At 39.3% G+C, this 26,470-nt stretch overlaps 5 protein-coding genes across 10 annotated transcripts in view; 4 read left to right on the top strand and 1 right to left on the bottom strand.

Annotated features, from left to right (window-relative positions):
- Nucleotides 1-60: 60 nt before the first annotated feature.
- zbtb8b (zinc finger and BTB domain containing 8B) lies at nucleotides 61-5,908 on the top strand. Its single transcript, XM_027006399.2, has 4 exons — nucleotides 61-1,694; nucleotides 2,472-3,553; nucleotides 3,672-3,829; nucleotides 3,946-5,908. Exons 2-4 carry the CDS (start codon nucleotides 2,506-2,508, stop codon nucleotides 4,246-4,248), a joined length of 1,509 nt encoding a protein of 502 aa, XP_026862200.1. The 5' UTR covers nucleotides 61-1,694; nucleotides 2,472-2,505; the 3' UTR covers nucleotides 4,249-5,908.
- A 1,643-nt stretch (nucleotides 5,909-7,551) lies between these two features.
- On the top strand, nucleotides 7,552-11,384 carry LOC113575085 (tissue alpha-L-fucosidase-like). Its single transcript, XM_027006408.2, has 8 exons — nucleotides 7,552-8,105; nucleotides 8,195-8,332; nucleotides 8,467-8,604; nucleotides 8,869-8,974; nucleotides 9,065-9,265; nucleotides 9,407-9,597; nucleotides 10,275-10,374; nucleotides 10,535-11,384. Exons 1-8 carry the CDS (start codon nucleotides 7,753-7,755, stop codon nucleotides 10,664-10,666), a joined length of 1,359 nt encoding a protein of 452 aa, XP_026862209.2. The 5' UTR covers nucleotides 7,552-7,752; the 3' UTR covers nucleotides 10,667-11,384.
- A 607-nt stretch (nucleotides 11,385-11,991) lies between these two features.
- LOC113575058 (tissue alpha-L-fucosidase-like) lies at nucleotides 11,992-16,751 on the top strand. Its single transcript, XM_027006359.2, has 8 exons — nucleotides 11,992-12,454; nucleotides 13,967-14,104; nucleotides 14,234-14,371; nucleotides 14,615-14,720; nucleotides 14,811-15,011; nucleotides 15,153-15,343; nucleotides 16,021-16,120; nucleotides 16,281-16,751. Exons 1-8 carry the CDS (start codon nucleotides 12,099-12,101, stop codon nucleotides 16,410-16,412), a joined length of 1,362 nt encoding a protein of 453 aa, XP_026862160.2. The 5' UTR covers nucleotides 11,992-12,098; the 3' UTR covers nucleotides 16,413-16,751.
- Nucleotides 16,752-17,270: 519 nt separating this feature from the next.
- On the top strand, nucleotides 17,271-23,002 carry gmpr (guanosine monophosphate reductase). Its single transcript, XM_027006398.2, has 9 exons — nucleotides 17,271-17,584; nucleotides 19,110-19,229; nucleotides 19,399-19,482; nucleotides 19,870-20,043; nucleotides 20,155-20,236; nucleotides 20,477-20,583; nucleotides 21,057-21,099; nucleotides 21,182-21,341; nucleotides 21,933-23,002. The coding sequence occupies exons 1-9, from the start codon at nucleotides 17,498-17,500 to the stop codon at nucleotides 22,111-22,113; spliced, it is 1,038 nt and encodes a 345-aa protein (XP_026862199.1). The 5' UTR covers nucleotides 17,271-17,497; the 3' UTR covers nucleotides 22,114-23,002.
- Nucleotides 23,003-23,860: 858 nt separating this feature from the next.
- atxn1a (ataxin 1a) overlaps nucleotides 23,861-26,470 on the bottom strand; it is a 64,276-nt gene continuing 61,666 nt past the window's right edge. For all 6 annotated transcript variants that reach the window (XM_035528794.1, XM_027006310.2, XM_027006311.2 and 3 more), the window contains one exon: nucleotides 23,861-25,855. In XM_035528794.1, coding sequence (XP_035384687.1) covers nucleotides 25,782-25,855 — 74 coding nt within the window. In that variant the 3' untranslated portion in view covers nucleotides 23,861-25,781. The remainder of the gene's footprint in view (nucleotides 25,856-26,470) is intronic.

Raw genomic sequence — 26,470 nt, 5'->3', positions numbered from 1 at the left:
GGTACGGCCCCTCCCCTTATGCTCAACGCTACTCGTCTCTGCATCCTTCTATAACTCCTCATGAATTTTTAACTTGTTCATGTTCCCCATGATGTGTACAGATCATCAGTGCACTTCAAAAACTCTTTATAATCTTACATCAGAATACAATCACCAAAAGATGAGTGGGCAGGCAAAATACTGTTTTCACAATCCAGTCAAATCCTGATAAAGTTAAATGGATAAACTCAAAACCTTCCACTGGGCAAATATCCAATTTCATTTATAAATATGTCACATTAATGAAGGATTTTGTCTTTACAGAAGATACACTTGTATCCTCTTGAGGCAAATATATGACAGCTCGTTATACTTATTACTGTCCTAAGTGCATACACGCATTTTTAAGTTGGTATCTCCTGTTTATTGGTCTATCAGTTATGAAGATAAACAAATCTTTGTCTTGTTTGTGTATTTTCTGAATTTAAATATGCTGACACAGGACGTTTCAGGTCATATTTATACACGATCTGAGCAAAAAGGCTACGTTCACACTGCAAGCCAGTGTTCAGCTGTGATTTTTTTGCTCGGATCAGATTTGTCTATCTTGACGGTTCACATTCCTAACTGCAAGTGACCTATATCTGTAATGTAAACGCATCTGACCTCCGAAGCGTTTATACGTTTATGCACAAGTTACCTGGGTCACCGCCAACAAAAAACATATAATCGCCCATGTATGCATGGAATTTTGCTCTGGAGGACAAGCAGCCGTAGCCTACATGATGTCAGGTCGATAAGGCGAAAAAACAGACGGCAGCTACTATTGTCACTGCTGTTTCTCTCCTCCACTGTTTTGATGACGACTGCACTAATCGCAAGCGTACAGATAAAAGGCAACTGAAATCCAACGACCTTTCTCTTTCAAATCGACTAGTGATGAATCGGATACGAATCGTACCCAGGACCACATAGGAAACTGAGTCAAACCGGATTAGAAAGAACGGTGCACACATGGCAAAAAATGTCCCACATCCCAAATCTCATGTGAATCAGCGTGACACATTGTAGAGACACCCGTATTTCCATGGATCTACAAGTTTTCATCAATAGCTGTAGTCCACGGGCCGCTTCGCCATTTTTCCGCTAGGCTGCGACTGGATTTCTGTCGTTGATCATCACACACGAGAGCAATCGCTCATGATTTTAGTCGTAAAAATCAAATATATTTGAAAATATCGGAATGGTGGAAGATCGATCGCAAGATCTAGGGTTGACTCGTTGTTTCTCTCATACTGTTATCCGCACGATTATCGTTTGTGATTGGGAAAAAATGATTGGAAGGACAAAATCAGGGTTAAATTCGGGCTACAAATCGTGTAAAGAGATGCCAAAGACTCAGATGAACTTAAAATAATTTTTAAATACGGGAATATATTTATATTGGAGCCTGTTCTTAATAATCTCTAAAAAGTGCCCATTTTTTAAAAAAAAGGATTGATCACAGTTTCGATAACTCCAGACGTCATTGTACACGAAACCGACACACAACGCGCGTGTTCGCTGTGCTACAAAGATGTCATCACTTCCCATGCCAGCCCAAAATGTTTCACGAAATAACTAGCTAGCTGGATTTTGGCAATAACAAGAGCATCGAAGATATTTCGTATTAAATTGCTAACTCGCTGTAATTACAAGGCCGTTCGTCAGCCAAGGTAATGTATTTCTGAAATTGGTTTAACCAGTTTATGCATGTGACTTCCTAACTTTTCCAAGCTAACCAGGAAAGCAGCTGTCGTGCTAGCTCGCATGTTAGCTGGCTAACTAGCTAGCTAGCTAAGGGACCAGCAAAGCGTATACTCCTTTGAAAAACAATGACATAGCTAGCTCGCTAACTAGTTGTTATAACTTAAGCTGATGTTTCGCTGAAATGTGTAGATCTAAATCATTTAATGCACCATTATTTTTGTAAGACCTTCAGTACTGCGAGCTATGAGTCTTCCAAAACATTCGCGACGTTAAAATCAGAATTTTGGCTAATGAAACAGAACTTTAGTCTAATGCTTTAAGGCTAATGTTTATGGTCTTCATGAAAATGTGAATTGTAACCTAGCCGGATAACATAAGTTGAATGGTGTGCTAGCTTGGTTTATAGAGTTAAGGCGAAAATTGCCGTTTGAGGGTTGTGTTGTGTTGCTGATTTGGACTACCCCGGTTAGACGTATGTGTTAAAATAGTCTAGGCACAAAGGTTACTAATGCTAAGATAGTTCTTATATAATGTACCAGACTATGCTTTGTTAGAAATCTAAAAATTTAAATACGAGATATTTTGCTGGTGACTAGAATTACTAGATTTAACTGACTCTACCAGATTGTCTAAATGCATGATATGTTGACTGATTTGATTGCTGGCTTTCTGCTATTGTGTCTTATAAGCAAGAATGCATTTACCTGTTTATGATCTCTCCTCACTTCTCCTTTTTATTTTAGGAAGATAGAGCCATCCTGAATGTAAAAGGAGATTATGGAGGTGCCATCTTACCAATCCAAACTGTTGTGTGAGCTCAATGAACAGCGTAAGCGGGACTTCTTCTGTGACTGCAGCATCATTGTGGAGGGTCGCGTGTTCAAGGCTCATCGTAACATTCTGTTTGCCAGCAGTGGTTACTTCCGGGCATTGCTGGTGCACTACTTGCAGGACAGTGGCCACAGGCATAGCACTGCATCACTGGACATCGTCACTGCAGATGCCTTCTCACTTATTTTGGAATTCCTGTACTCAGGCCGGTTAGACTTGCGAAGCGATAATGTAATTGAAATCATGTCAGCTGCCAGCTACTTGCAGATGACTGATGTGGTAAACTTTTGCAAGGGCTATATTAAATCTTCACTGGAGATCTGCAACAGGGAGAAGGAGTGCCAGAGGGAGAGGGGTAGGGAGAGAGAAGGACCAGCAGATAGTGTCACTCCGACTTCGGTCTCAAGTGTTCCTGTAGCCTCCACATCCCAGGTAGACAGGGCAACCCCTCAGTGTGTGGAGACACCCAATTCTGTTGAGGCTCCCTCTGATATTCTCTCCACACCAGCTGCCACCAGTAGCAAAGACTCAGAGAGTGAGAACTCACAAGGAGGATTCCCCAGCCAGCCTCCCACAAATGTCCCTATGAAGAACTGCCCAGGTGTGGACCTCATCAACTCATCCTCTTCAGGGCTGCTTGTTGGGTTGGTACACCCCAAGATTAAGTTTGATCCTGATGAGGAAGGGGAGTGTTCGCTTGAATCTAAAGGCATGGGTCTTTATGGTGAAACCAACCACAATGAGGAAAGGACCCTTAGTTCCAGTCCTGCACCCAGCACTGAGCCATCATCCATGCCCTGCCCCAGCTATCAGATGAAGCAGTTTGTAGATGTGCTGCTCCGTGGAGGAGCCAACCCTAACCGTGAGGAACTTGTGCCTCACTTTGCTCATAGTTTGGGGAACAGTGGAGTGGTGGGTCGGGTAGAGGAGAGCCTCGGGCACGGAGGCTCCTGCAGTATGGAGTTACAAAGCGACTGGTATATGGAGGATGCAGGTGAGGGACTTCACAGAATCTTAACACAGCAGTCAAAAACTTTTCATTGCACAGTCTGGAGTGCTGATTGTTATTGTGTTATAATGACTTAATTTTCATGGCCAATCTTCCCACTCAGGGAGACTCCATAAATGCCCATTCTGCCCATACACAACCAAACAGAAAGGCATTCTGAAGAGGCATATCCGCTGTCATACAGGGGAGAGGCCCTATCCATGCGAGATCTGTGGAAAGCGTTTCACACGACAGGAACATCTGCGCACACATGCTGTCACTGTATGTCAACAGGATCTTTGTCTTGTGCATCATTTGTTCAGAGTCAACCTTATTTCCTCCTCATTTAAAGGTGTGGGCTTTTTGTCTTCTGTTCATACTTGCCTTTGCTTCAACAGGTCCATCGCTCGAGCTGGCCCATCGTGTGTAAAGGCTGCCGGCGTGTCTTCTCTGGGGTGGTTTCTCAGGGCCTGAAGCGGTTTGGCCTTTGCGATAGCTGTACTTGTGTTACTACAACTAATGAAGACTCTCCCTCCATGACTCTCGGCAGCCAGTCTGTGGGTGTGGAACAGGGTGCAGGAGATTCTGACTGGCCCATCTTCATGGAAGATGGAGATGAAGAACCCAGTACTGGTGCGGGCGAGCTGGATGATAAGAAAGACCTTCAAAGGCAGCTTGCAGAGGGTGGGAGTCTTCTATAGGCATTCAGTCCTGATTTCAATTCTGCCTGGCTGTATCAGTATTCCCTTCAGTCTCACCCTGTTAAAAGTATAGGATGCAAACCAGCCATCAAAGCTTGGGAGGAGATGTGTTGCGTGGCACATTTTGGAAACTTCCTAGCAAGATGGAGAACAAATCTTGAGGCAAATATAGTGGCGAGAGAGGAAAGAGTAATGTTAGCTTTTTGGAAATCGATACAGAATTTGTAGTTGTAAGTGTTTACGGGTACATTATCTGATTAGCGAGAGTTCCACAGGTCAGATGAAGCTAATAAAGTTTTACATAAAAAAGTTTAATTAATGTTGTAAATTAAGCTTATAAGAGTTAAATAATTCAGTTTAGCAATATCACTATACTTTTTTTCCCCTTATGTTTTTGTTCCTGGGTTTAAAGAAGTGTTATTTCTTAATTGCTTATGCCTAAAAAGTGTAGAAAAAGTGTTCCCTACAGATTCAGGTTTTGTGTCCATGAGTGATGGTTTGAAATTTACCTATTTCTAATGAGAAAACTGGTGAATTCATTCACCAAAAAAAAAAAAAAAAAAATCTGAAAATTACCTGATATGTTTTCATGTTAAAATTATACAAAGATGACCATAAGATTTAGAAGTGAGTAGATTTTGCAGATTTACAATTGTACTGTAAATTACTTTCATGTATTAGCTCCCAAATGTTTACTCCCATCATGTTCTCATTATACTGTTTTTGTTAGTGGCATTCAATGTCAACATCTTGATGGAAGATCTACCCTTGGTCCTCCAAGTATGAACATCAAGGATATTGATGCCCTGTGTTCCATTTTGCTGTAGTTTCTTCCATCTCCACATAGCCTTCAGCCCTAGATTGTCCAGGGAAACCCTGGCTCTCTCAGTGAACCTTAGAAAATGCTGCCATTCCTGATGTGTTTCAAAGGTGGTTTTACCAAGTTCCAAAGAATGACAGCAGGGACACAGCTGCCCTGCCACAGGTGGTACTGGGCTGAACAGTGTCAAGTGAGGGACACTGGTGGGTCTCTGAAAGGTGTTGTCATCACTGAGCATCAAATTCCAACCGTTAGTGGAATCAGACCACAGATGAAGTTCTGGAGTACAAGGAATACCCCCAAAAGCTAACTAGGAAGAAGAAAGTGTTGTGGGCAATCACAAGACTGAAAAGTGTGGCACTGGTTGAGAACTTATTTGGAATGATGGCCATTTTCTATCATTTTTATGCATAAGCGATTAATACCAATTATTAACCAAAAATTGTGTACACACGGTGTAATCAAAGTATACAGCTTTACTTTAACGGTACAAAACTTCTTTGGAGTCTTGCATTTACATGTTAATAAAAGGTCATATATCAATAGCAGAGGTTTCATGATGGTCAAGATGGTAAATGACTGAGGTAATACACCTGGGTTATACATTAATAATTTCACTAATATTCTCAACAAATGGTGGATCCTGCAACCTAGGAGGAAGAAACCTAATTACCATAATAGGGCCTGAGAGCTTCAGCCCTTTAACTATTTATTTTTACTTTTTGTGTGTCTAGTTCTTTATCTTCTAGGCTGTGTGATGCTGCCTAGTAAAGAGATATACTGTATTTTAATTTAAAATGTAAATACAAGGAGTGGCAAAATAAAAACAAGTGAAAGCAATTTTGCTCTATCTAATAAGATTCCTTATTGTTTATTCATATAATTTTTAAATATATGCTATAAAATGTTTAACTTGAGTTTTTAAATGAGCATTACAGCATTGTGACATCTAATACCAATAAGTGGAGGGGTATTATTGTGAAAGTCATTTATTTGTGGAAGTCTGGCATATTTTGTATTTGGGATGCACTTACTCATAAATCATGTAAGATATTCTGTTTCAAGAAATAGGTGTTATTTATGGGTCAGTACAATTGACTAAATATGACTAAAGTGCAAATTCTATAAACCTACAAGTTAGAAACATTTATTTGCTATCTTTAATTATACTGATTTGCTATCTAAGAATTATTATACAAACAACGGGTTATTGAGAACAGAATACAGAAAAGGCTGTCATTATAAAATATAATGACATCCAGAAATAAAATCCATTTTATATATAATTTATTCACAAACAACATTTTATGTATATCATTTGTTCAGAAAAGACAAGTTACCAAAGCCTCCAGTGGACATTTACTTTCTTTTATGTTTTAGTACTTTAGTGCTTGTTGCTAACATTCCTGCAACTCTTGACTCAGGCCATCCCTAGTATACACACTTCCTTGTGACAGAAATGACAAAATGCAATCAGTCTTGATTGCCCCTATTCAGTGTTACACAGAAAGATTTCTTCTCAGATTTATTACAAGATGTTTAGTAAAGTGACTCCTAATTGGTAGTATACAGTTTGTATATTATTTCTAGTGTTAGGCATAATAATGTAATAATACTAATGTCAAGTACGTATTTTGTCTGGCAGGTCTGAATGTAAAACAAGTATATTGTACCAAGCCCATTAATGATGAGCCAATTTTCTTTTGATTAATATCTATGGTAAAGATGTTTTAAAACTTATTAGACTTATATTCGGCTATCTTAGTAATTGCAACTTATTCAGACATTGCCTCATGATATTGATGTTCTTTGTGATTTTATATCTTCATATGTACTTTGTTGAGGACTTCCTTGTCTATTTGATATGAAATTAAACAGTGTCACATGCATTATGGGAGACTGAGGACTGTTTTGTGGATTGGTTGAGATTTCTGTGTAATTTGCATATCAAATGTGAAACTTTGTCTTCGTCAAACGCTGTTCCCCCAGCTGTTCTTTGTAAAAATATTTTTGTGTAAATGGAAGAAAGGAACACACTTTACAAATCTTATGTTGTAAATTAGATTATGTTAAACTTATTTTGGGTTCATTAGGACATGCAGTGCTGCAAGTTATGTCGAGTGGTCATAAAAGCATTATTGTGCCAGTTTTTCATTGGGCTGTATCAACAGTAATAACAGAATCCTCACCCCATCGAGTGGTTAAATATAACCGTATTTTGTAATTTACTGTTTAGGTTAATTTTAATATGCAATGTTTGTCAGTTAGGCAGCTGTTTTTATTTGCTTTATTTTATGTATCATCTTCTTCATCATTATTGTTGTTGTTATAATCAGTTATTATTAATTTATTTTATTTTCATGTAATGTTTCGTGGGTTTCATCAATCCCTTCATGGAAATCATTATGTGAATAATTATATATTTAAACATGCGTAAATGTGCCGCTGTAATGATGAGAAAAACTCGTTTAAAATCATAACGAGCGAGGCACATAGTCATATGATCAGCGCGGAAGCTTGTGGTTAACTTTTACAACCCGTGTAAACGAATATGTTTTATTGTTCTTATGAAAGTTCGTTGTAGCAATTTGTATTGTCAGCGTCGTCTGGGGACGACTATTTTTGATCGATTCCATCGCATGGCACATTAGAACCACTTCTTTCCCGAGTTCATCTTTTAAAACATGGGGATAAGGCAGAGTAAACTGCTAACGTTACTGTTGCTTTGTACGCACCTTTCAGCTTTCGGAGGCCGATACACACCAGACTGGAAGAGCCTAGACGCCAGACCGCTTCCAGATTGGTACGACGAGGCCAAGTTCGGGATTTTTATTCATTGGGGTGCATTTTCTGTGCCCGCGTTCGGTAGTGAGTGGTTCTGGTGGAACTGGCAGGGAGCGAAGAATCCAGCTTATCTTCTCTTTATGGCTAAGAACTATCCTCCTGGGTTTACCTATGCAGAGTTTGCGCCTCAATTTAATGCTCAGTTCTTCGATCCAAATGAATGGGCTGAAATCTTGGAAGCTTCAGGAGCAAAGTGAGTAAACTGAAGCATGTCTGATTTTAAGCATTTTGGGTGGTTTGTTTACATAATTTAAACTACACTTGATGTTCTGTTCTGCACAGGTATGTTGTTCTTACTTCAAAACATCATGAAGGATTCACTAACTGGGGATCTCCAACTTCATGGAATTGGAATTCTGTTGATAACGGACCTCACAGAGACATCGTCGGGGAATTGGCAATGGCCGTTCGGAAAAAAAGGCGTGTGTGTTATTGCCTGTATTTGTATGTTTTAAATGTGGTTCCTTGCTTGGGTGTACAAATAACGTTCCTTAATTATAAATAATAGTTATAAAAACACAGTTTAATTACTTGTTTGTTAATATGCATTCTAGATCTCTGCACTATGGACTCTACCACTCCTTGTATGAATGGTTCAATCCTCTCTACCTAAATGACAAGAAATCTGGCTTCAAGACCCAAGGCTTTGTTTATTACAAAGTGATGCCAGAACTGTATGACCTGGTCACACGGTAAATCGATGTCATGTGATGTCTTATTCAACAGATTTGGAAAACAAGTTTGTTAAACTATAAAAGAAACCTTAAGTGTTAGGTGAGTAGGTGTAGAGTGATAAAGCTTCTGATGGTCATCACTCATCATGTGAGTATTTATGGACAAAGCCTGAGACTATAATCCTATTTTGTGTTTGTTTAGTCTGTAAATCTGGTGATGCAGCCCTAGCATGCATTTGAAGTTCTGTGGAATTTGTTAGTTGATGTATTTTGCATTCTCAGGTACAAGCCAGAACTGATATGGTCAGATGGGGATTGGGAAGCCCCGGACACTTACTGGAACTCCACAGAATTCTTAGCTTGGCTCTACAATGACAGTCCAGTGAAGGTGAGAAACACAATTTGTGCATCATGTCTGTCTTACTTTTAATCTGAACTTTGCCTGATGGTTCTGAATTGCAAATGTTGCTCCCTACAGGATACAGTTGTGGTCAATGATAGATGGGGAGCTGGGTGCTACTGTAAACATGGTGGTTATTACAACTGTGCGGACAAATATACTCCATCGGAGTTGCCCAATCACAAATGGGAGAAATGTAATTCAGTGGACACCCTCTCCTGGGGTTACCGTAGGAACATGAGACTCAGTGACTTGATGGATTTACCCACCATTATAAAGGTGAAATTAGTTGAAATCTAATATAATCACTGTAAACTGATGATAGTCACATGTGCTATGAACTGGTTGGTAAAATGAATCAAAATCTTTTAAATGTTTGTGTAGTAGTTGGAGAAGTGCTAACTTCTTTTTCCACTGCAGGACTTTGTCAACACAGTGGCTTTTGGGGGAAACTATCTTCTGAATATTGGGCCTACAGCAGATGGAATGATTCCAGATGTGTTTGAGGAACGTCTCAGAGAGATTGGTGCCTGGTTGAAGGTAAACGGAGAGGCCATCTATGCCACTAAACCATGGAGGGTTCAGATTGAGAATGGTACTGTGCCAGTATGGTGAGTTTTCAGAATTACTGTTTGGACATAACTGAATTGCATCCATTTAACACAGAATTAATCTTTCTGCTGGGCTTCAAATTCAAATTTCAGCTGTGCTAGATTGATTGCGATCTGATTGTTCTGGAGAATGTAACTGGCAGCTCTTTCACTGGGAGAGAAGTTTGCTTGCTCCATCTAAGAGGATGTCTTTGTAGTTGCATGACAGTAGGATGTTTAGTGGTGTTCTTCCATAAAACTGAGTCACTCAGTTTTGTAGTTCCCATACATTCAGTGATTATGCATTAGTTCAGGCATCTACTAGCTTTCAGCCATTCATAAAAGACCTTAATTTTGTTTTGGTAGTCAGAACTTGATTGGGTAAAAATCATAAAAAACATAAAATTTAAAAATCTTCTTAGGCTACAAGTATGCCTTTGGATGTTTTCACATTTGAAGTCTTATGTAACCTACAGAAACCATAACAGTCTACAAAAGGATCTCATTATAAAAGAGTTAACGGTACGTTTTAGCACAGCTTTAGTTCTGGGAAAATGGGTCACATTCTGCTTGTGATCTGTCTTCACAAACAGAAGAGAAACCGTTTTTACACGAGTCCTTTTGTATGCTTTTAGTACAGTAAAAGAAATCAGTATCTCTTTAACTGTAGATCTGTTTTTGTATTTCCCTAATTCTAGGTACACTTCCAAAAACACTACTGTGTATGCCATCTTTCTCTCAAATCCAATGCAGGACTCATTCCAGCTCTTTTCTCCCATAACATCTGAGAAAACTGTGGTATGTATTCCTAAATACTAATTAATTGTGTTGGACTAATATATTAAATTGTCAAGAAACAGTTTCCTTTCATTGGGTAAAAGAAGCCAGTCATATGTGAATCGCAGCTCTGCCTTGCACCAAATTGTCACCAAGTGTTATAATACTCTCTTTTATTTAGGTGACCCTGTTGGGGAGTCCTCAGGCTCTAAAGTGGACTCCTCTGCATTCATCTGGACTCACTGTGCTTCTACCAGACCTGCCTGTCACTCCTGCAGGAGCCTGGTCCCTTAAACTGGATGGAGTGGCTTAACAGTGGAAATGTCTGATGTGAAGACCCTACTGAGGTTTTTAGATATTCATGAAGATTTTAGGTAATTTTAAAGAGAATCCAACCTGTTGATTTTATCTGATATTTTCTCCACAAAACCTGCCACCAATTGCAAAGGCACTTTGAATCTATATACTTTCAATCTAAAGACATGTCAATTTGCAAATACCTCAACCATGGTGGGGACAGGCTCCTCAGATCCAGTCTTGCACCCATCACTGAGCCATTGTCCCTGCCCTGTCCCAGTGATCAGATGAAGCAGTTTGTAGATGTGCTGCTTCACCAAGGAGCCAACCCTAACCGTGAGGAGCTTGTGCCTCACCTTGCTCATAGTTTGGGGAACAGTGGAATGGCAGGCCAGGTAGAAGAGGGCTTCAGGCACAGAGGCTCCTGCAGTATGGAGCTACAAAGCGAATGGGATATGGTGGATGCAGGTGAGGGACATTGCACAATTTTGTCACTGCAATTAAAACTTGTTCACTGACGAAGTTGAGAAAAAGATGTAATCATGTTTACATGATTGTTCTTGAAAAACGTGTTTAACTGGAAGATTTTTTTCATCGGGATAAAGATGTCTGTGAGCGAGGAGTTTAATACAATTTAGTATGTTATGTAACATTTACAGCTTTGCTTTATAAGTACAGTGATTGTTTCCCTTGGATTCTTTACATTTTAATAAATTTTCATAAGTCTTGCAGTTTCTTGGGATGCAATATTGAACAGAATGATTGACTTGGAAAATCAGACATAAAAGATTTCAAATATCTTCAAAAATTGTGGATTTGGCACAATCCTAGGAAAATCTTAATGCAGTGCTACACTTCTTTTTTTTCTTTCTTTAAAAAAAAATCTTTGTCTGCATAGATATTCATATTTTAGGCTGTGAGCTTTTTATTTCTTAACATTTTGTTTAGAAGTTTATTTGTATTCACATTTACAGCATTTTGCAAATGCTTAGAAACTTTAAAAAAATTAAGTACAATAAAAGTGGTTTGTGGTAGTTAATTTAAACTGAAGAGGTGCGGAACCATTTTGGACACAGCTGCTCCATTACTGTTTGTAAGTAACACCGAAATGTCTTACCTAACTCCATAACAAGGAAAGAATCACCCATTTGTTTTTAAACTCATTGAACTCTGAACTCTGCAGCTTAGGTGATACAACATGCCCATGTTTCATAAATGCGCAGACCTGTTACACCACTGACACGTCAAACTCGTTTCAAAAATCATATGACTAACGCAGAAAGCAATAGCTGCCTAACTTGTCAAACAGGCTTTGAACAGTTGTGCAGCAGAGTGTATTTTCCCTTATGTTCTCTGAGGCGGGACATCGTAGGTAGCATAAATGAGTCTGCGTGAGCGTGGCCCCAGTTATATAGTCATTTCAGTTTCTGTTTTTACTCTGTTCAGTTATGGAGATGACACAGCATAGGACACTGTTGCTTTGCATTGTGTTGTACGTATCAGCCTCTGGAGCCCAATACACACCAGACTGGAAGAGCCTAGACGCCAGACCGCTTCCAAATTGGTACGACGAGGCCAAGTTCGGGATTTTCATTCACTGGGGTGTATTTTCTGTACCTGCGTTCGGCAAGTACAGTGAGTGGTTCTGGTGGTACTGGCAGGGCACCAAGGATCAAGCACGTGTTTTGTTTATGGATAAGAACTATCCTCCCGGATTCAGATATGCGGAATTTGCACCTATGTTTAATGCACAGTTCTTTGATCCAGACGGTTGGGCTGAAATACTTGAAGCCTCAGGAGCAAAGTAAGTAAAAGGCTAAATAATGTTAACTGAACATTTCAATTATTTAGGGTATTGTTCTCTCGTTAATTTAGCCGTTGTTTATCAGCAGTAAACCGGAGCTGCGCGATAAATCTCGCGTAATTGCTAAAAACCACAAAGACATGCAGCTGGACAGTTGCAAAGAAAATGTTCTGTCCATTTATCCAACGGGGGCATTTCTCAGTTTGGACAGATATTACCAAAGTCAAGACTGTCCAATAGGAGGAGAGTTGAGGGACATTCATATTGGACAATCCTCATTTGATTTTATTTTATCTGGTTAAACAGAAATCCTGCTTTGTGCATTTCCCCCTCCACACAACACAATTACGGCATGGTAAGCCATGTTCTTGCTGTGCAGTGTTTTAATTGTGTGTTTCAGATATTTAAATCAGAATTACTGTAGGAATTTGTATACCTTTTATTGGATTTGTTGTATCAACCATTTTTTTTCTTTCTATTATTGTATTAAAGTGTATTATACGAACCTAGAACGATATTATTTGTTGGCTGGCTAAGTGTAACCTACGTCAAAATCATTAATAGAGGATTTATTTATTTGGTGCACATGCCATATATACTTTATACTACGTCTGTTCTCTAGGCTCTCGTCATAAAACCTGATATGGTGTCAGATATAACAGTTCTCACTATATATTTAACTCTATTAAAACGCAGTATTAAACAATTGTGTAATTTCCTGTTATAAAGGCATAAATCAGGGGTGTTAAACTTACTGGACGGGGAGCCACCTTATTATGGTTCTAATCCAGCACAGCAAATTAATTATTTTTTAAAAGTAAATTCATCTTCTGCACCGTAATTGAACTTAAATATTCTACAATACAAATGGAAATTGAAACTTTTTTTTTTTTTGCTATTTGTGTAGGAGGCTCAGGGACAGGTTATAGGCTGCTGATAAAACGTTCTAAGCGAACTAAGAGTTTGACAATACAAGCGTGTTCCTTTCCAAAAAATTATTTTGATTTTTTTTTTTTTTTTTTTTGTCCCGTCCTATTCAGATTTCACTGAGTGTAATGCGGCCCTTAAACTAAACTGTTTAATATCCTTGGCATAAATATAACACGGTAATCTATAAATTTGTAAAATAGCATCGTCCCTGATATCAATAATAGAACACTTGTAATAATAGAGGTGCTATATTATTTTAAAATGTATTGCCAATGCTTAAAGGTTATGTTCGAGAAATCTACATAACATCATACAAATAAATGTGTTTAAGTTACAGTCATACGCTCTTAAACTGTCTGCATATGAGGTTTAAGTTAAACCTCAGAAAAAGCGCATCCATCAGCACATGGATTCTAAACGACACGACAATTGGTTTAGTTTAACATTGGTTTAGTTGCGCACTGAACCGCAGCTTCCGAGGACCCAGCAATCGCAACGCCTCTCCTGCTTTAACCTCGTGCTGCTTAACCGCAGGTAAGCTAATGACAGTGCAATATGCTCACTATGTTTTGTGCTGGACAGGTATGTTGTGTTCACTTCGAAACATCATGAAGGATTCACTAATTGGAGATCTCCAACTTCATGGAATTGGAATTCTGTTGATAACGGGCCGCACAGAGACATCGTCGGGGACTTGGCCACGGCCATTCAAAATAAAAGGTACGCGCCTGTGATCGCGCTGGGTACGTGATTGCTACGTGTTTGCTTGTTGTCCAAACGGTGTTCCTTAATTGTAAACGATCATTATACATATACTACATTATTCATTTGTTCGTCTATACATTCTAGTTCTATACACTTTGGACTCTACCATTCTTTGTATGAATGGTTCAATCCTGTCTACCTAAATGACAAGAAATCTGGCTTCAAGACCCAAGACTTTGTTTATTTCAAAGCCATGCCAGAATTATATGACCTGGTCACAAGGTAAACTATTGTCATCTTATGGAGCATCTTTTAAAATAGACTCATAAAATATTGATCTGTTTGGTTGCTGGATGGAAATATGATTGTAAAATGGGAAGTCTTAAATGTCATATGTGGGTGGAAACTAAGTCACACATCAAGTCATTCTTTCTCGTGTAGGTTGGCTATATGTCTTGTGATGCAGCCCTAGCATGCATTTGAAGTTCTGCAGCATTTGTTAGTTGATGTATTTTGCATTCTCAGGTACAAGCCAGAACTGATATGGTCAGATGGGGATTGGGAAGCCCCGGACACTTACTGGAACTCCACACAATTCTTAGCTTGGCTCTACAATGACAGTCCAGTGAAGGTGAGAAACACAATTTGTGCATCATGTCTGTCTTACTTTTAATCTGAACTTTGCCTGATGGTTCTGAATTGCAAATGTTGCTCCCTACAGGATACAGTTGTGGTCAATGATAGATGGGGAGCTGGGTGCTACTGTAAACATGGTGGTTATTACAACTGTGCGGACAAATATACTCCATCGGAGTTGCTCAATCACAAATGGGAGAAATGTAATTCAGTGGACACCCTCTCCTGGGGTTACCGTAGGAACATGAGACTCAGTGACTTGATGGATTTACCCACCATTATAAAGGTGAAATTAGTTGAAATCTAATATAATCACTGTAAACTGATGATAGTCACATGTGCTATGAACTGGTTGGTAAAATGAATCAAAATCTTTTAAATGTTTGTGTAGTAGTTGGAGAAGTGCTAACTTCTTTTTCCACTGCAGGACTTTGTCAACACAGTGGCTTTTGGGGGAAACTATCTTCTGAATATTGGGCCTACAGCAGATGGAATGATTCCAGATGTGTTTGAGGAACGTCTCAGAGAGATTGGTGCCTGGTTGAAGGTAAACGGAGAGGCCATCTATGCCACTAAACCATGGAGGGTTCAGACTGAGAATGGTACTGTGCCAGTATGGTGAGTTTTCAGAATTACTGTTTGGACATAACTGAATTGCATCCATTTAACACAGAATTAATCTTTCTGCTGGGCTTCAAATTCAAATTTCAGCTGTGCTAGATTGATTGCGATCTGATTGTTCTGGAGAATGTAACTGGCAGCTCTTTCACTGGGAGAGAAGTTTGCTTGCTCCATCTAAGAGGATGTCTTTGTAGTTGCATGACAGTAGGATGTTTAGTGGTGTTCTTCCATAAAACTGAGTCACTCAGTTTTGTAGTTCCCATACATTCAGTGATTATGCATTAGTTCAGGCATCTACTAGCTTTCAGCCATTCATAAAAGACCTTAATTTTGTTTTGGTAGTCAGAACTTGATTGGGTAAAAATCATAAAAAACATAAAATTTAAAAATCTTCTTAGGCTACAAGTATGCCTTTGGATGTTTTCACATTTGAAGTCTTATGTAACCTACAGAAACCATAACAGTCTACAAAAGGATCTCATTATAAAAGAGTTAACGGTACGTTTTAGCACAGCTTTAGTTCTGGGAAAATGGGTCACATTCTGCTTGTGATCTGTCTTCACAAACAGAAGAGAAACCGTTTTTACACGAGTCCTTTTGTATGCTTTTAGTACAGTAAAAGAAATCAGTATCTCTTTAACTGTAGATCTGTTTTTGTATTTCCCTAATTCTAGGTACACTTCCAAAAACACTACTGTGTATGCCATCTTTCTCTCAAATCCAATGCAGGACTCATTCCAGCTCTTTTCTCCCATAACATCTGAGAAAACTGTGGTATGTATTCCTAAATACTAATTAATTGTGTTGGACTAATATATTAAATTGTCAAGAAACAGTTTCCTTTCATTGGGTAAAAGAAGCCAGTCATATGTGAATCGCAGCTCTGCCTTGCACCAAATTGTCACCAAGTGTTATAATACTCTCTTTTATTTAGGTGACCCTGTTGGGGAGTCCTCAGGCTCTAAAGTGGACTCCTCTGCATTCATCTGGACTCACTGTGCTTCTACCAGACCTGCCTGTCACTCCTGCAGGAGCCTGGTCCCTTAAACTGGATGGAGTGGCTTAACAGTGGAAATGTCTGATGTCTGATGTGAAAACACTGATGTAGATGTTGGATAGTAGACTCTGTAGATGCAGTTGAAGACAATTACATTTTTTAGATGATATTTGAAAAGCAGCTACTTTACTTAAATGGTGATGATGAATGGTGATGAAGGTTTTATGGATCATCAGGGATTTTCTTATTATTTTTATTTAGAATTATAAATATTTTAATGCAAACAAATCACTAAATGACATTATCCTAAATAAATTCCTTTCTTACTTTTCTTTAGAGAGACTGGTTTACTTGATTTTTGTATTTTATTTTGCCTCAAGTGAAGCCCATATATGTAGACTGAAATGTCAAGTTTTGCATTTGAATAAACTATATTCCATCCTTATTTCCAGAGTAAATATTTCACCTATTTTCTTTTAGTGTGATATTTCCTATATTTAATATCTGATGAAGACATTATCAATGCCTTATTGCAGTCACCTTTTAAAATGGCAAAACTGCCAAATCCTTAAATAATATTTTGAAATGTATGCAAGAATCATCATAGTTAGGCCATGTTTTATGCTTTATTACAAAGCTAACAAGCTACTGAGATGGATCATACATTACCAGTTATCTTCTTTTTCCTCCATTCCTCTCCTCTCTGTTTCGCCTTCCTCTCATGCCCTCAGGGAGCAGCTCAGAGAGATGGGGGTAATGCCCTAGCCCATTTGCTGTTGCGCATACTGCAGTGCTGTGCTGAGCCGCAGTGTGTGTGCGTGCATGTGTGTGTGCGTGCATGTGTGTGTGTGTGTGTGTGTGTGTGTGTCAGCTGGCCAAATGGGAAACACGCCTGCCACTGCTGCTACCACTTCGCACAGTGTGCAAGGAGGGGGAAGGAGAGAGTGGGAGAGCAGGGAGAAAGCGAGTGAGGAAGAGAGGGGGAGAGCACAGGCCTCACCAAATAAAGCCATGAGGGCTTGGTCTGGGATGGCCCTCTCCACACTATAAATACGTTGGGATTCTGCCGATTCGGGTTTGGTGGCTGGAGCTGTGTACTAGCAACTGCACCAGCCCAGCTCAGGAGAATCTCATCCACACTCAGGCCTACAGCCATGCCAAGGGTGGATGCGGACCTCAAACTGGACTTTAAAGATGTCCTGTTCAGACCGAAGAGGAGCAGCCTAAAGAGTAGGTCTGAGGTAAGGTCAACCATCTCTGTTGTCTCTGTGGGGTGGAAAGCTGTGCCATTAAGCTTATGTCAAATTTGACAGCTGATTGGAATTTGGCTGGCTGGAATCACATTTCAAAGATAATGTGTGTTTGTGTATACCTGGAACTTATGGGTGTGTGCACTGGAGCAAGTAGCAGAGAATAGAAGTGGAGCTGACCTTGTGGAGGTCACAATAACTGAGCAAGGTTTTGTTTAGGCCCTTGCATAAACTTCCTTTATGAAGCTGTGGTTGAATAGGGCTAATATGTAGCTTGCCATTCCGTCTCAGCTGAGCTTTCCCTCCTCCTTCATTACGTGCTGATAATGTAGCCTGAATACAGCCCAGATAGTTAAACACATGGGAGAGGGCCAGCTTATGGTGGCAACTGATCGAGCTACATGAGCTGAGTTTGCTGAGACACTGTGAATGTGTATAAAAATAGGCCCAAAGGGCTCTGTGTGCTAAATGTCAGTGAGAATAGATTCCACACTGCTGAAGTAGCTCTTGTAAACAACCTGTCTAGCAGACACAGTATAAGGAACTTAAATGGAACAGGAACAACCACATTGCGGTCCACAAGTAAATACATTGCTCATCAGTGTGTCCACCTCAGCCATTGATCTCATACATATGTTAAGATTCTTTTTTTCATTCTGCATTTCGCTGCAGGATGACATCAAATCCAGCAGACCCTGTTTCAGCTTGGTTGATTTGATTGGCCAGTGCAACACAACAAATTATATTGTGTTATATAATGATATAGAGGCCATTTATGGCTGCATCTGACACAAGACATCCACCTTACAACACATAAAGCAGGAAACCCTATAATTATAGGGTTATAAGTTATAAGTGAATAAAACTGTAAGAATAGTATGGTTTTCATACACTTGAGCTCACAACACATATTGAATAATATTGCATTAAAACATCTGAAATAATCAAAACACATTTTAATCACGTGCTCAATGGTTAGAGAATTTTAGACACCGTAGCCAATCATAGGTCATCTTCTGTTAATTGCTTCAGTTAATCATACTCAGTGCCACTGCAAAGGGTGTTGCTGTGAATTTATTATATGGCTTAATCTGAGAGCAAAGTGTGTGTGTGTGTGTGTGTGTGTGTGTGTGTGTGTGTGTGTGTGTGTGTGTGTGTGTGTGTGTGTGTGTGTGCGTGTGTGTATATAGAGGGAAGGAGGGAGAGCATGGTTCAGTTGGCTGCTCTTCTAAATTATTCAGCAGACAATACATTCAAACAGCTGGCACACTTGATTCATATAAGATGTACATATGCGTCACATATGACCATAAACCTCTGCTGCCCATGCTGATGGGTCTCTAAAGCACTCTACAGCACTGAAACGCTCATAAGGTGTGTGTGTGTGTGTGTGTGTGTGTGTGTGTGTGCGTGTGTGTGTGTGTGTATGTGTGTGTGTGTGTAGTGTATATGTATATATGACGAATAAAGGCATTCCATTTGGCCTAGATCTTCATATTTTTTATTACCTGCTAAGGTGGACCTGCAGAGGACTTTCACATTCCGCAACTCAAAGCAAACCTACAATGGAATCCCTGTCATTGCAGCTAATATGGACACCACGGGTACTTTTGAGATGGCTCAGGTACTGAGCAAGGTGAGTCCCTCTTCAGACTCTTCATGTAGTGATCAAAAATGCCACTGCCTTCATTATCTGATTCAGCACCAAGTCGTTTTTCAGAACTCTTTAAAGATCTTGGATATGCCACATTCACTTTGAACAGGCTTATGTGTTGTGACACTTTTTTGATTGTGCTCTTTCTCAGCACACACTTTTCACCGCCATCCATAAGCACTACTCCCTGGAAGAGTGGAAAACATTTGCAACCAGTCATCCAGAATGCTTAGAGGTAAAATATGAATGATTGGTTTTTACATTCTATATCAAATGACTTATTGAGTTTTTATAGTTTCTAGGCACAGCCAAGAATATTCAGTGTGGTAGATGAGGGTAAGGAGAACAGGAAACAAATAACTGAAATGCCAATCATGTTAATGCTTGAAGTTTCGTATATAAGGTAATGTACTTTGGATTTAAAGGAATACTGCAGCAGTTGACCTAGATACTATGTTATGCAAAATTTGTGCCCTGGAATATACCTCTTTGGTAGTTTATGTAAGGTAGTGTATTGTCTCTTAAACCAATCAACTGACAAAAACACTTAAAAATCTGAATGCTTAGTAAAATGTGTTTTGATGCCTTGGCAATAGTGAGAGTTCTTAGCTCTCATCCTCAGAATGTGGCAGCCAGCTCAGGCAGTGGGATGGCAGACTTTGAGAAACTGTGCAGCATTCTAGAAGCTATTCCACTTCTCAAGTACATCTGCCTGGACGTAGCCAATGGATATTCAGAGCACTTTGTAGAGTTTGTCAAACAAGTTCGGGAGAAATTCCCAAACCACACAATCATGGTGAGAGCCACATAAATTCTTCATCTACAATAATATAGCTATGATGTCATTCTCAATATTACACCCCCCCCCCCCCCCATATGCTTCTTTTCATTTTGACTGGCTGAGTAGGCTGGAAACGTGGTGACAGGAGAGATGGTGGAGGAGCTCATTCTGACTGGAGCTGACATTATTAAAGTTGGCATTGGACCAGGTGTGCACCCTCTCCTGATTTTCATAATCTCTAAAGGAAGCAAAAGTACTAAACCTGTTCTTTCCTGATGTGCAGACCTGCAGTTTAGGTTAAAGTGTGATTTAAGTTATGCCCTAACAGAGAAAAGGTCTGAATGACTTCTTAGGTTGTACCAGTATTTCTTGTGGAATTCCCTGAATCATTGTGAATACATTGCGTGGAGTGTTCAGAAAAAATTAAGATTGTAAAATGTGTGCACAGGTTCCGTTTGTACCACTCGCATCAAGACTGGAGTGGGTTACCCGCAGTTAAGTGCTGTTATTGAGTGTGCAGACTCTGCTCATGGACTAAAAGGACATATCATCTCCGTGAGTCTTGTGTAATCTTGTGTAAAACTCTTTCCTTTAACGTATAAATGAAAGGTGTTGAGTTGCAGGAACGTGCACTTGACTTACTTTACCATAAGAGGGCAGCATCCAGTTTTCCAGGCTTTTTATCCACAGACAAGATGGAGAATAACAGATTTGGAATTCAAAATCAATGGAGTCTCCATCAAAAATTTTAATAGTAAACTAAATATAAGGTTAGACTTTAAATATGATTATATTACAGTTATCAACTTAACAGAATATTAAAGGAAATAATAATAATAATAATAATAATAATAATAATAATAATAATAATAATAATGATGATGATGATGATGATGATGATGATGATGATGATGATGATGAATATAATTAATTTTATTTATCTAGCACACTGTCTTAACAGTGCCATCGCACACTATCAGTTACTACTTCTCCAGGATCTGTGTTTCTATATGCATTCACTTCTCTAGGATGGAGGCTGCAGCTGTCCAGGGGATGTTGCCAAGGCGTTTGGTAAGTTCTGCTCTCAGGTGAATGTTTCCTTAGTGAAGCTGATCGGTATGTGAACCTTGTCCTGTGTGTGGTCAACCTGTAGGTGCAGGGGCAGATTTTGTCATGCTTGGAGGCATGCTAGCAGGGCATGACCAGTGCACTGGTGACATCATCGAAAAGGATGGGAAGAAGTTCAAGCTGTTCTATGGGATGAGCTCAGATACAGCCATGAAGAAATATGTAGGTGGTGTGGCAGAGTACAGGTGAGGAGCAGTATGACAAGTCATTGTCATTGAGAGCACCTGGCCTAATGCTAACATGTATGGCCAAAGGACAGCTTCAGGTCATTATAAGTAAAAGACATAGTAAGAGACTTTAGAGCAATTATATGGCATCTTGGATTGCAGGAAATATTATTATTGTTGTTGATATATTTTAATTTAAGATTAGAAATTACTGCTCAAAACACAGTACCATCCATGAAATTGTAATTTACTAGGGTTACTATGTATGGTTACTATGTAAGTACATCCAGTTATTAGTAACTACGGATTGGATCCCAAACCTCTGCTCAAGGCTTGCCAAAAAACTTTCAGCATTATAAATGCTTCAAAAACATTAAATCACATTTAAGATTACAGATGGGTAGAACAGTATAACTGACGCTTTATGAGATCTCTTCAACTTAGTAAAAAAGTAGCCAAAGACAAATGAAGAAGCAGGGTATTATTTACCATCTGAAACAATCAACATTTACTGCACTGATTAATAGCTTTAGACATGATTTTCTTAGTATGCCTAAATGTTTGCTATGGTATTACATATTGATGGGCATGCATCTTAATTGTCCCTAGGGCATCTGAGGGCAGGACTGTGCAGGTGCCCTATAAGGGTGATGTGGAGAACACCATCAGAGACATCCTGGGTGGCCTGCGGTCCACCTGCACATACGTGGGAGCGGCCAAGCTGAAGGAGCTCAGCCGCAGGACCACCTTCATCAGAGTCACACAGCAATCCAGCCAAATGTTCAACTAGACCCATGCAGACCGTACGAGCTACTCATACATCACACATTACTATCCATCAGAGTCACCTGCAGAAAAAGGAAAATTACCCGCACTCTCAAAATTCCCCGGTTTCAACCAGCAGGAGTGTCCATGGAATAGGGGAACATGTTGCCTTGACCCTGTAAGGAGAATAAGCAGGCAGATCAGACACATGCATACAGCCTATCGTACCTCACTGCATCAGCCAGGATTTGTGCATGTGCCTTGGGTACAGGGCTTTCCCTGTCACTGGGAGATTTCAGACACACCCTGACACACACACAGACAAAGCCACAGATTTCTTCTGTCTTGCTCAGGACCCATATGCTCTGCTGCTATACATTTCCTTGAGAAAGCAGCTGATTTGAAGCATGATTCGCCTGTTGTTAGTATAAGGCTTTAAACTCTTCAGGATAGATTATGTGATGTCAGTGAATGACTAAGTATGAGCGAATTGAATAGGGACTCCTCAAATATGTCCTTATGGGAAATGCATTAATGATGCTATGCTGGGGAATTCATTCGCTGAAACTATGCAACAATGTTACCGTTGGAAAAATATGAGCCAGCACAGGGCATAGAAAGAACAAAGGAAGTTCTCGCTACTTGAAACCTTTTCTTTCATACACTACATGTACAATTGACTTGATTTTAGTGGAAACTGGTGCACAACATACTCTACTATTTCTGTTGGCCTGCTTTCTCCATGAATATACGCTGGGTGTGGCTGGACAGAGCAAAAGAGAAAGATTGTAGTGCCTGTATATGTTCCTTCTTTAGGTCTTTGCAGTTTAAATCAGGAAATATGCCTTTGTATGTTGGTGAACTGGTGAATGTGACTGTAAATGATGAAATAAAGAAGGTATATTAATTAACAATTTATGAGTAGAGCAACTTCATTCTACAAAATCTTTTTGGAACTCCTGTTTTTATGCCTAAAAATGTAAACATTTAATACATATTCAAAGATCAATCTGAGCACACAGCTGAGCTGCTACTGCCATATTTAATCCCAGACTACAGGATTTGCTTTTCTGAACATTTAAGTGCATGCAAACCTTCCTTCCCAACCACAGTAATTGGCAGTGATTTGTCTGGGGAATTTGTCTTCGGTTATGAACTATGTTGCTGAATTTTGTATGGACATTGTACTTGCTACCAAATTTGATAATTGTGGCCCATAAATATAAACTGTATAGATCAAAACACTATTATAATGCAATCATTTATACTACACCACACAGCTATTGCTGCTATTTATACTTACATGCCAAAGTCAAAATTGCAATGTTTACTGTTTAGAGGTGCCAAACGAGTCTGCTCATTTTGTTCTGCCTGTTCTCCACAGTGGTGTGGTTTTCACTGTCTGATATGATCTGATTATGCCCTTCCCTGACACTTATTTAAATGAATGGGCCAGCTGATACTCAAGACAGCCTCCCCCACATCCACCCTTGCTCCATTACTGCCACTGTCAGTAACTGCCAAAAGAGTGGTGTGGTTCCCTCAGCACTACAGCTGTTTATCATGGTACCTATTGGTGGACGTGGTCTCTTAGCAACAGCTCTCTGTTGACAAAGTACAACAAACGACCCTATCAGATTCAGCAATGCCTAACCAGGGCTTTGATTAGGTCATGTTGTGCAATAATTGTACTTGGTGCGCCAGCTCAGATCAGCAGGATGATGATGCGTGTGCATGTGTAAGATGGGAAAAAGCTGTTTGAATATACAATGCAAAGTTTTTAACTCTTTAATTTGATTTCACACAAGCTTGTGTTTAGTGAGTCACTAGACAACAGCTAAGGAAGAACACTGTCTTTTTCTTAACATTATGAATGAAGCCATGTTTAATAACCATAATGAACATAGCAATGTTTCACAAATTCCAAAAAATCCACATTTCGCTATTGGCACTAATTTTATTAGTACGTGTATACTGAAACAATAAACTTGTACTGGTATACAGACGATTTCTTTTTTAAACAAATTTGTTCACAACCTGAATCAAATATTGTTTAGTTATTCAGAATAATGAAATAAGTTCTAGCTAGAAAACCGGCAAGCACCATCAAAGAAAGGGACCATAAAATCCAAGAAAACCGACGTGGGTGTATCCTACAAATAGACACACCACAATTAGAAAATAGAATTTCAATTCTTGAATTTTTATATTAGTTTCCATTTTTAAAAAAGCTAGTGCAAGTACAATATTTTACACAATTTACAGAGTATGCACGCATATGGAAAAAAAAATGAAACAAAATAATCTCCTTTCAAAACACAAGTTCCTACTTAGGCCTTTATGTAATTATATATGGTTTCTTCTTGTACTAAGTAAGGTGCAAAACATACATTATTCCATCATCCTGGACTGCTTCTTGCTACTGTCCTGAATCCTCTGTGTCACACCCAGAAAACACAATCTTGGGATTGGACATGACATTCACTGATTTTACATTTGAGGGTCTCATTCAACATGGTATCTTCATACAATAAGACCAGTAACTCCAAAGCTCTGAAGCTATATCATCACATCTAATTCTCTCTAAACAATATGGCGACCTATATCCAACCATTGCCTTCGGACCGTAGCCTGCGCCCTTTCAAGTGGTTCTTCAATGCCTTCTGCCCAAATTATAACTGAAAAAAAAGAAACTAAAAACAGCATCCATTCCCCTTCCAATGGAAGACATTAAATCTCTTTATGACAAGACCTGCAGCACCCATATCCAGCGTGCCTAACACTAATACAGTTGCAAAGACTGCTCTTTCTATGGAATGACCAGTGGCTTTCTGTGTCACTCTCTGCTATTTCTAATTCACATACCAACAGCTTCAAATAAAAGGGGATACCAAAAGAACAAAAAGCAACAGAAGTGGTAGGAAAAGTGTGCACATGTAGAAATAACTAAAACACCGTCTCTGACCTAATCACCCAATGTGGAGATGGTGCCATTTCACTTGAGAGTCACTAGGTGGAGCTATTTTAAGTGTGTCTGGCCTCAGCTGTAAAGCAGTTCACATAAACTGGGATTGCCTCTAAAAGCCTGCCCTCTCATTCTTGGGAAAATGTATATCATCCAGTTTAATCATTTTACTTTGTATTATATGTAAAGTTTTTTTACTGACTTTAAGCTTCAGTGACACTAGGTTGGTAGCTAGCTATGTGAAATACAATTTTACAGAGATGTCATTGAGCATTCATTGGCAACATAGTGGTACAAAATAGTAATTTTTTTTGTTTCAAAGTTTGTTTGTTTGTTTTTTTTCCCCACTGATAGCATAGCAAAACAAATTCTTAAAGATAAGTACATACACCAGCTGTAAGGTTGTCGATTGCTATATATGAAGATGAAATTGGATGTGTGAACAGCTTTTTACACAAGTGGGATGTGGTCCAAGGGTCCAAGCCAGTGGTCGTTAATCAATCCTTGGGTTCAGTTCTCAGTGAATAACCAAGGCAAAGATGTTAAGTTGGACCTGATATCAACATGTAACCCTTTGCATCCAAAGAAGGGGGTCTCAGAAGTCTCTTGTCATGTATTTCTTTTTCTCCATGGTCTGGCCAGACCTAAGACAGCTGGGTAAGAGAGCTGAGGAGGCAGTACTGGGGAAGAAGAACACAGAACGGCCCCTCTCTCTGAGTGAGTGTTTGTCAGTTAACCAGGTTGTGAGGATCAAGCGTGACACAGACTGCACATCTCACTGCAACAATGTGTGTGCCTCCCTCTGCAAGGAGAACACAAGGTTTACTATCCAGCAACCACACAGCTGAACAATAACAATAACATTAATAACTGACAATAATAAACAATCTACCCATATTAAGAAGCCCACACACACTGTTTAGGGTAAAACAAAAACCATAATGTGGTCTTATTGAACTTTCTCGCCTGAGATTATTAATCCAGCGGTTTGGACATTGACAAGACGTCAAACAACAGTCAAGTTGAACAGAGGATTCCTGGTTGATTTCAATTTAGTTAAAAAAACAAACAAACAAATGAATAAACAAACAAATTAAAAAAAAAATAAAGGTGTCAACATGATTTGCAAATAACATTTTTATTCAAGACCCCTCCAAAATGGTTTTGAATTTTCAAAAATGCTAATCTTTGCACCAACATTCTTTTCTTGTCATTTGTGCCAGTAAAACAAAATAAGTAAAACAAGGAAATAGTGGTGCCCCTTTAACAAGTGGACTGTTCCAGGGCCACTCAAATTCATAAAACATTCGCTAAACATGGTTCTCATGTCCCCTGTCACAAGCTCAGAGTTTCTATACAGAAGACCAAAGCAAAATAAAAAGGTCCTAATACACGTGTTTGACATGTATACTCAAAC

Source organism: Electrophorus electricus, chromosome 8 (assembly GCF_013358815.1).
Source record: "Electrophorus electricus isolate fEleEle1 chromosome 8, fEleEle1.pri, whole genome shotgun sequence".
NCBI classification, from domain to species: Eukaryota; Metazoa; Chordata; class Actinopteri; order Gymnotiformes; family Gymnotidae; genus Electrophorus; species Electrophorus electricus.
Note: the sequence above shows the minus strand (reverse complement) of the source record. Positions and strands in the feature narration are given on the sequence as shown.

Bases quoted from the DNA above. Each gene is read 5' to 3' on its own strand.
- zbtb8b (XM_027006399.2), top strand. From the start codon at position 2,506: ATGGAGGTGCCATCTTACCAATCCAAACTGTTGTGTGAGCTCAATGAA. The intron at 3,554-3,671 runs GTGAGGGACTTC...CTTCCCACTCAG, and splicing joins CTGGTATATGGAGGATGCAG to GGAGACTCCATAAATGCCCA. The intron at 3,830-3,945 runs GTATGTCAACAG...TTGCTTCAACAG, and splicing joins TGCGCACACATGCTGTCACT to GTCCATCGCTCGAGCTGGCC.
- LOC113575085 (XM_027006408.2), top strand. From the start codon at position 7,753: ATGGGGATAAGGCAGAGTAAACTGCTAACGTTACTGTTGCTTTGTACG. The intron at 8,333-8,466 runs GCGTGTGTGTTA...TATGCATTCTAG, and splicing joins ATGGCCGTTCGGAAAAAAAG to ATCTCTGCACTATGGACTCT. The intron at 8,975-9,064 runs GTGAGAAACACA...TGCTCCCTACAG, and splicing joins ACAATGACAGTCCAGTGAAG to GATACAGTTGTGGTCAATGA.
- LOC113575058 (XM_027006359.2), top strand. From the start codon at position 12,099: ATGGAGATGACACAGCATAGGACACTGTTGCTTTGCATTGTGTTGTAC. The intron at 14,372-14,614 runs GTAAACTATTGT...TTGCATTCTCAG, and splicing joins TTATATGACCTGGTCACAAG to GTACAAGCCAGAACTGATAT. The intron at 14,721-14,810 runs GTGAGAAACACA...TGCTCCCTACAG, and splicing joins ACAATGACAGTCCAGTGAAG to GATACAGTTGTGGTCAATGA.
- gmpr (XM_027006398.2), top strand. From the start codon at position 17,498: ATGCCAAGGGTGGATGCGGACCTCAAACTGGACTTTAAAGATGTCCTG. The intron at 19,483-19,869 runs GTAAAATATGAA...TCTCATCCTCAG, and splicing joins GTCATCCAGAATGCTTAGAG to AATGTGGCAGCCAGCTCAGG. The intron at 20,044-20,154 runs GTGAGAGCCACA...CTGGCTGAGTAG, and splicing joins TCCCAAACCACACAATCATG to GCTGGAAACGTGGTGACAGG.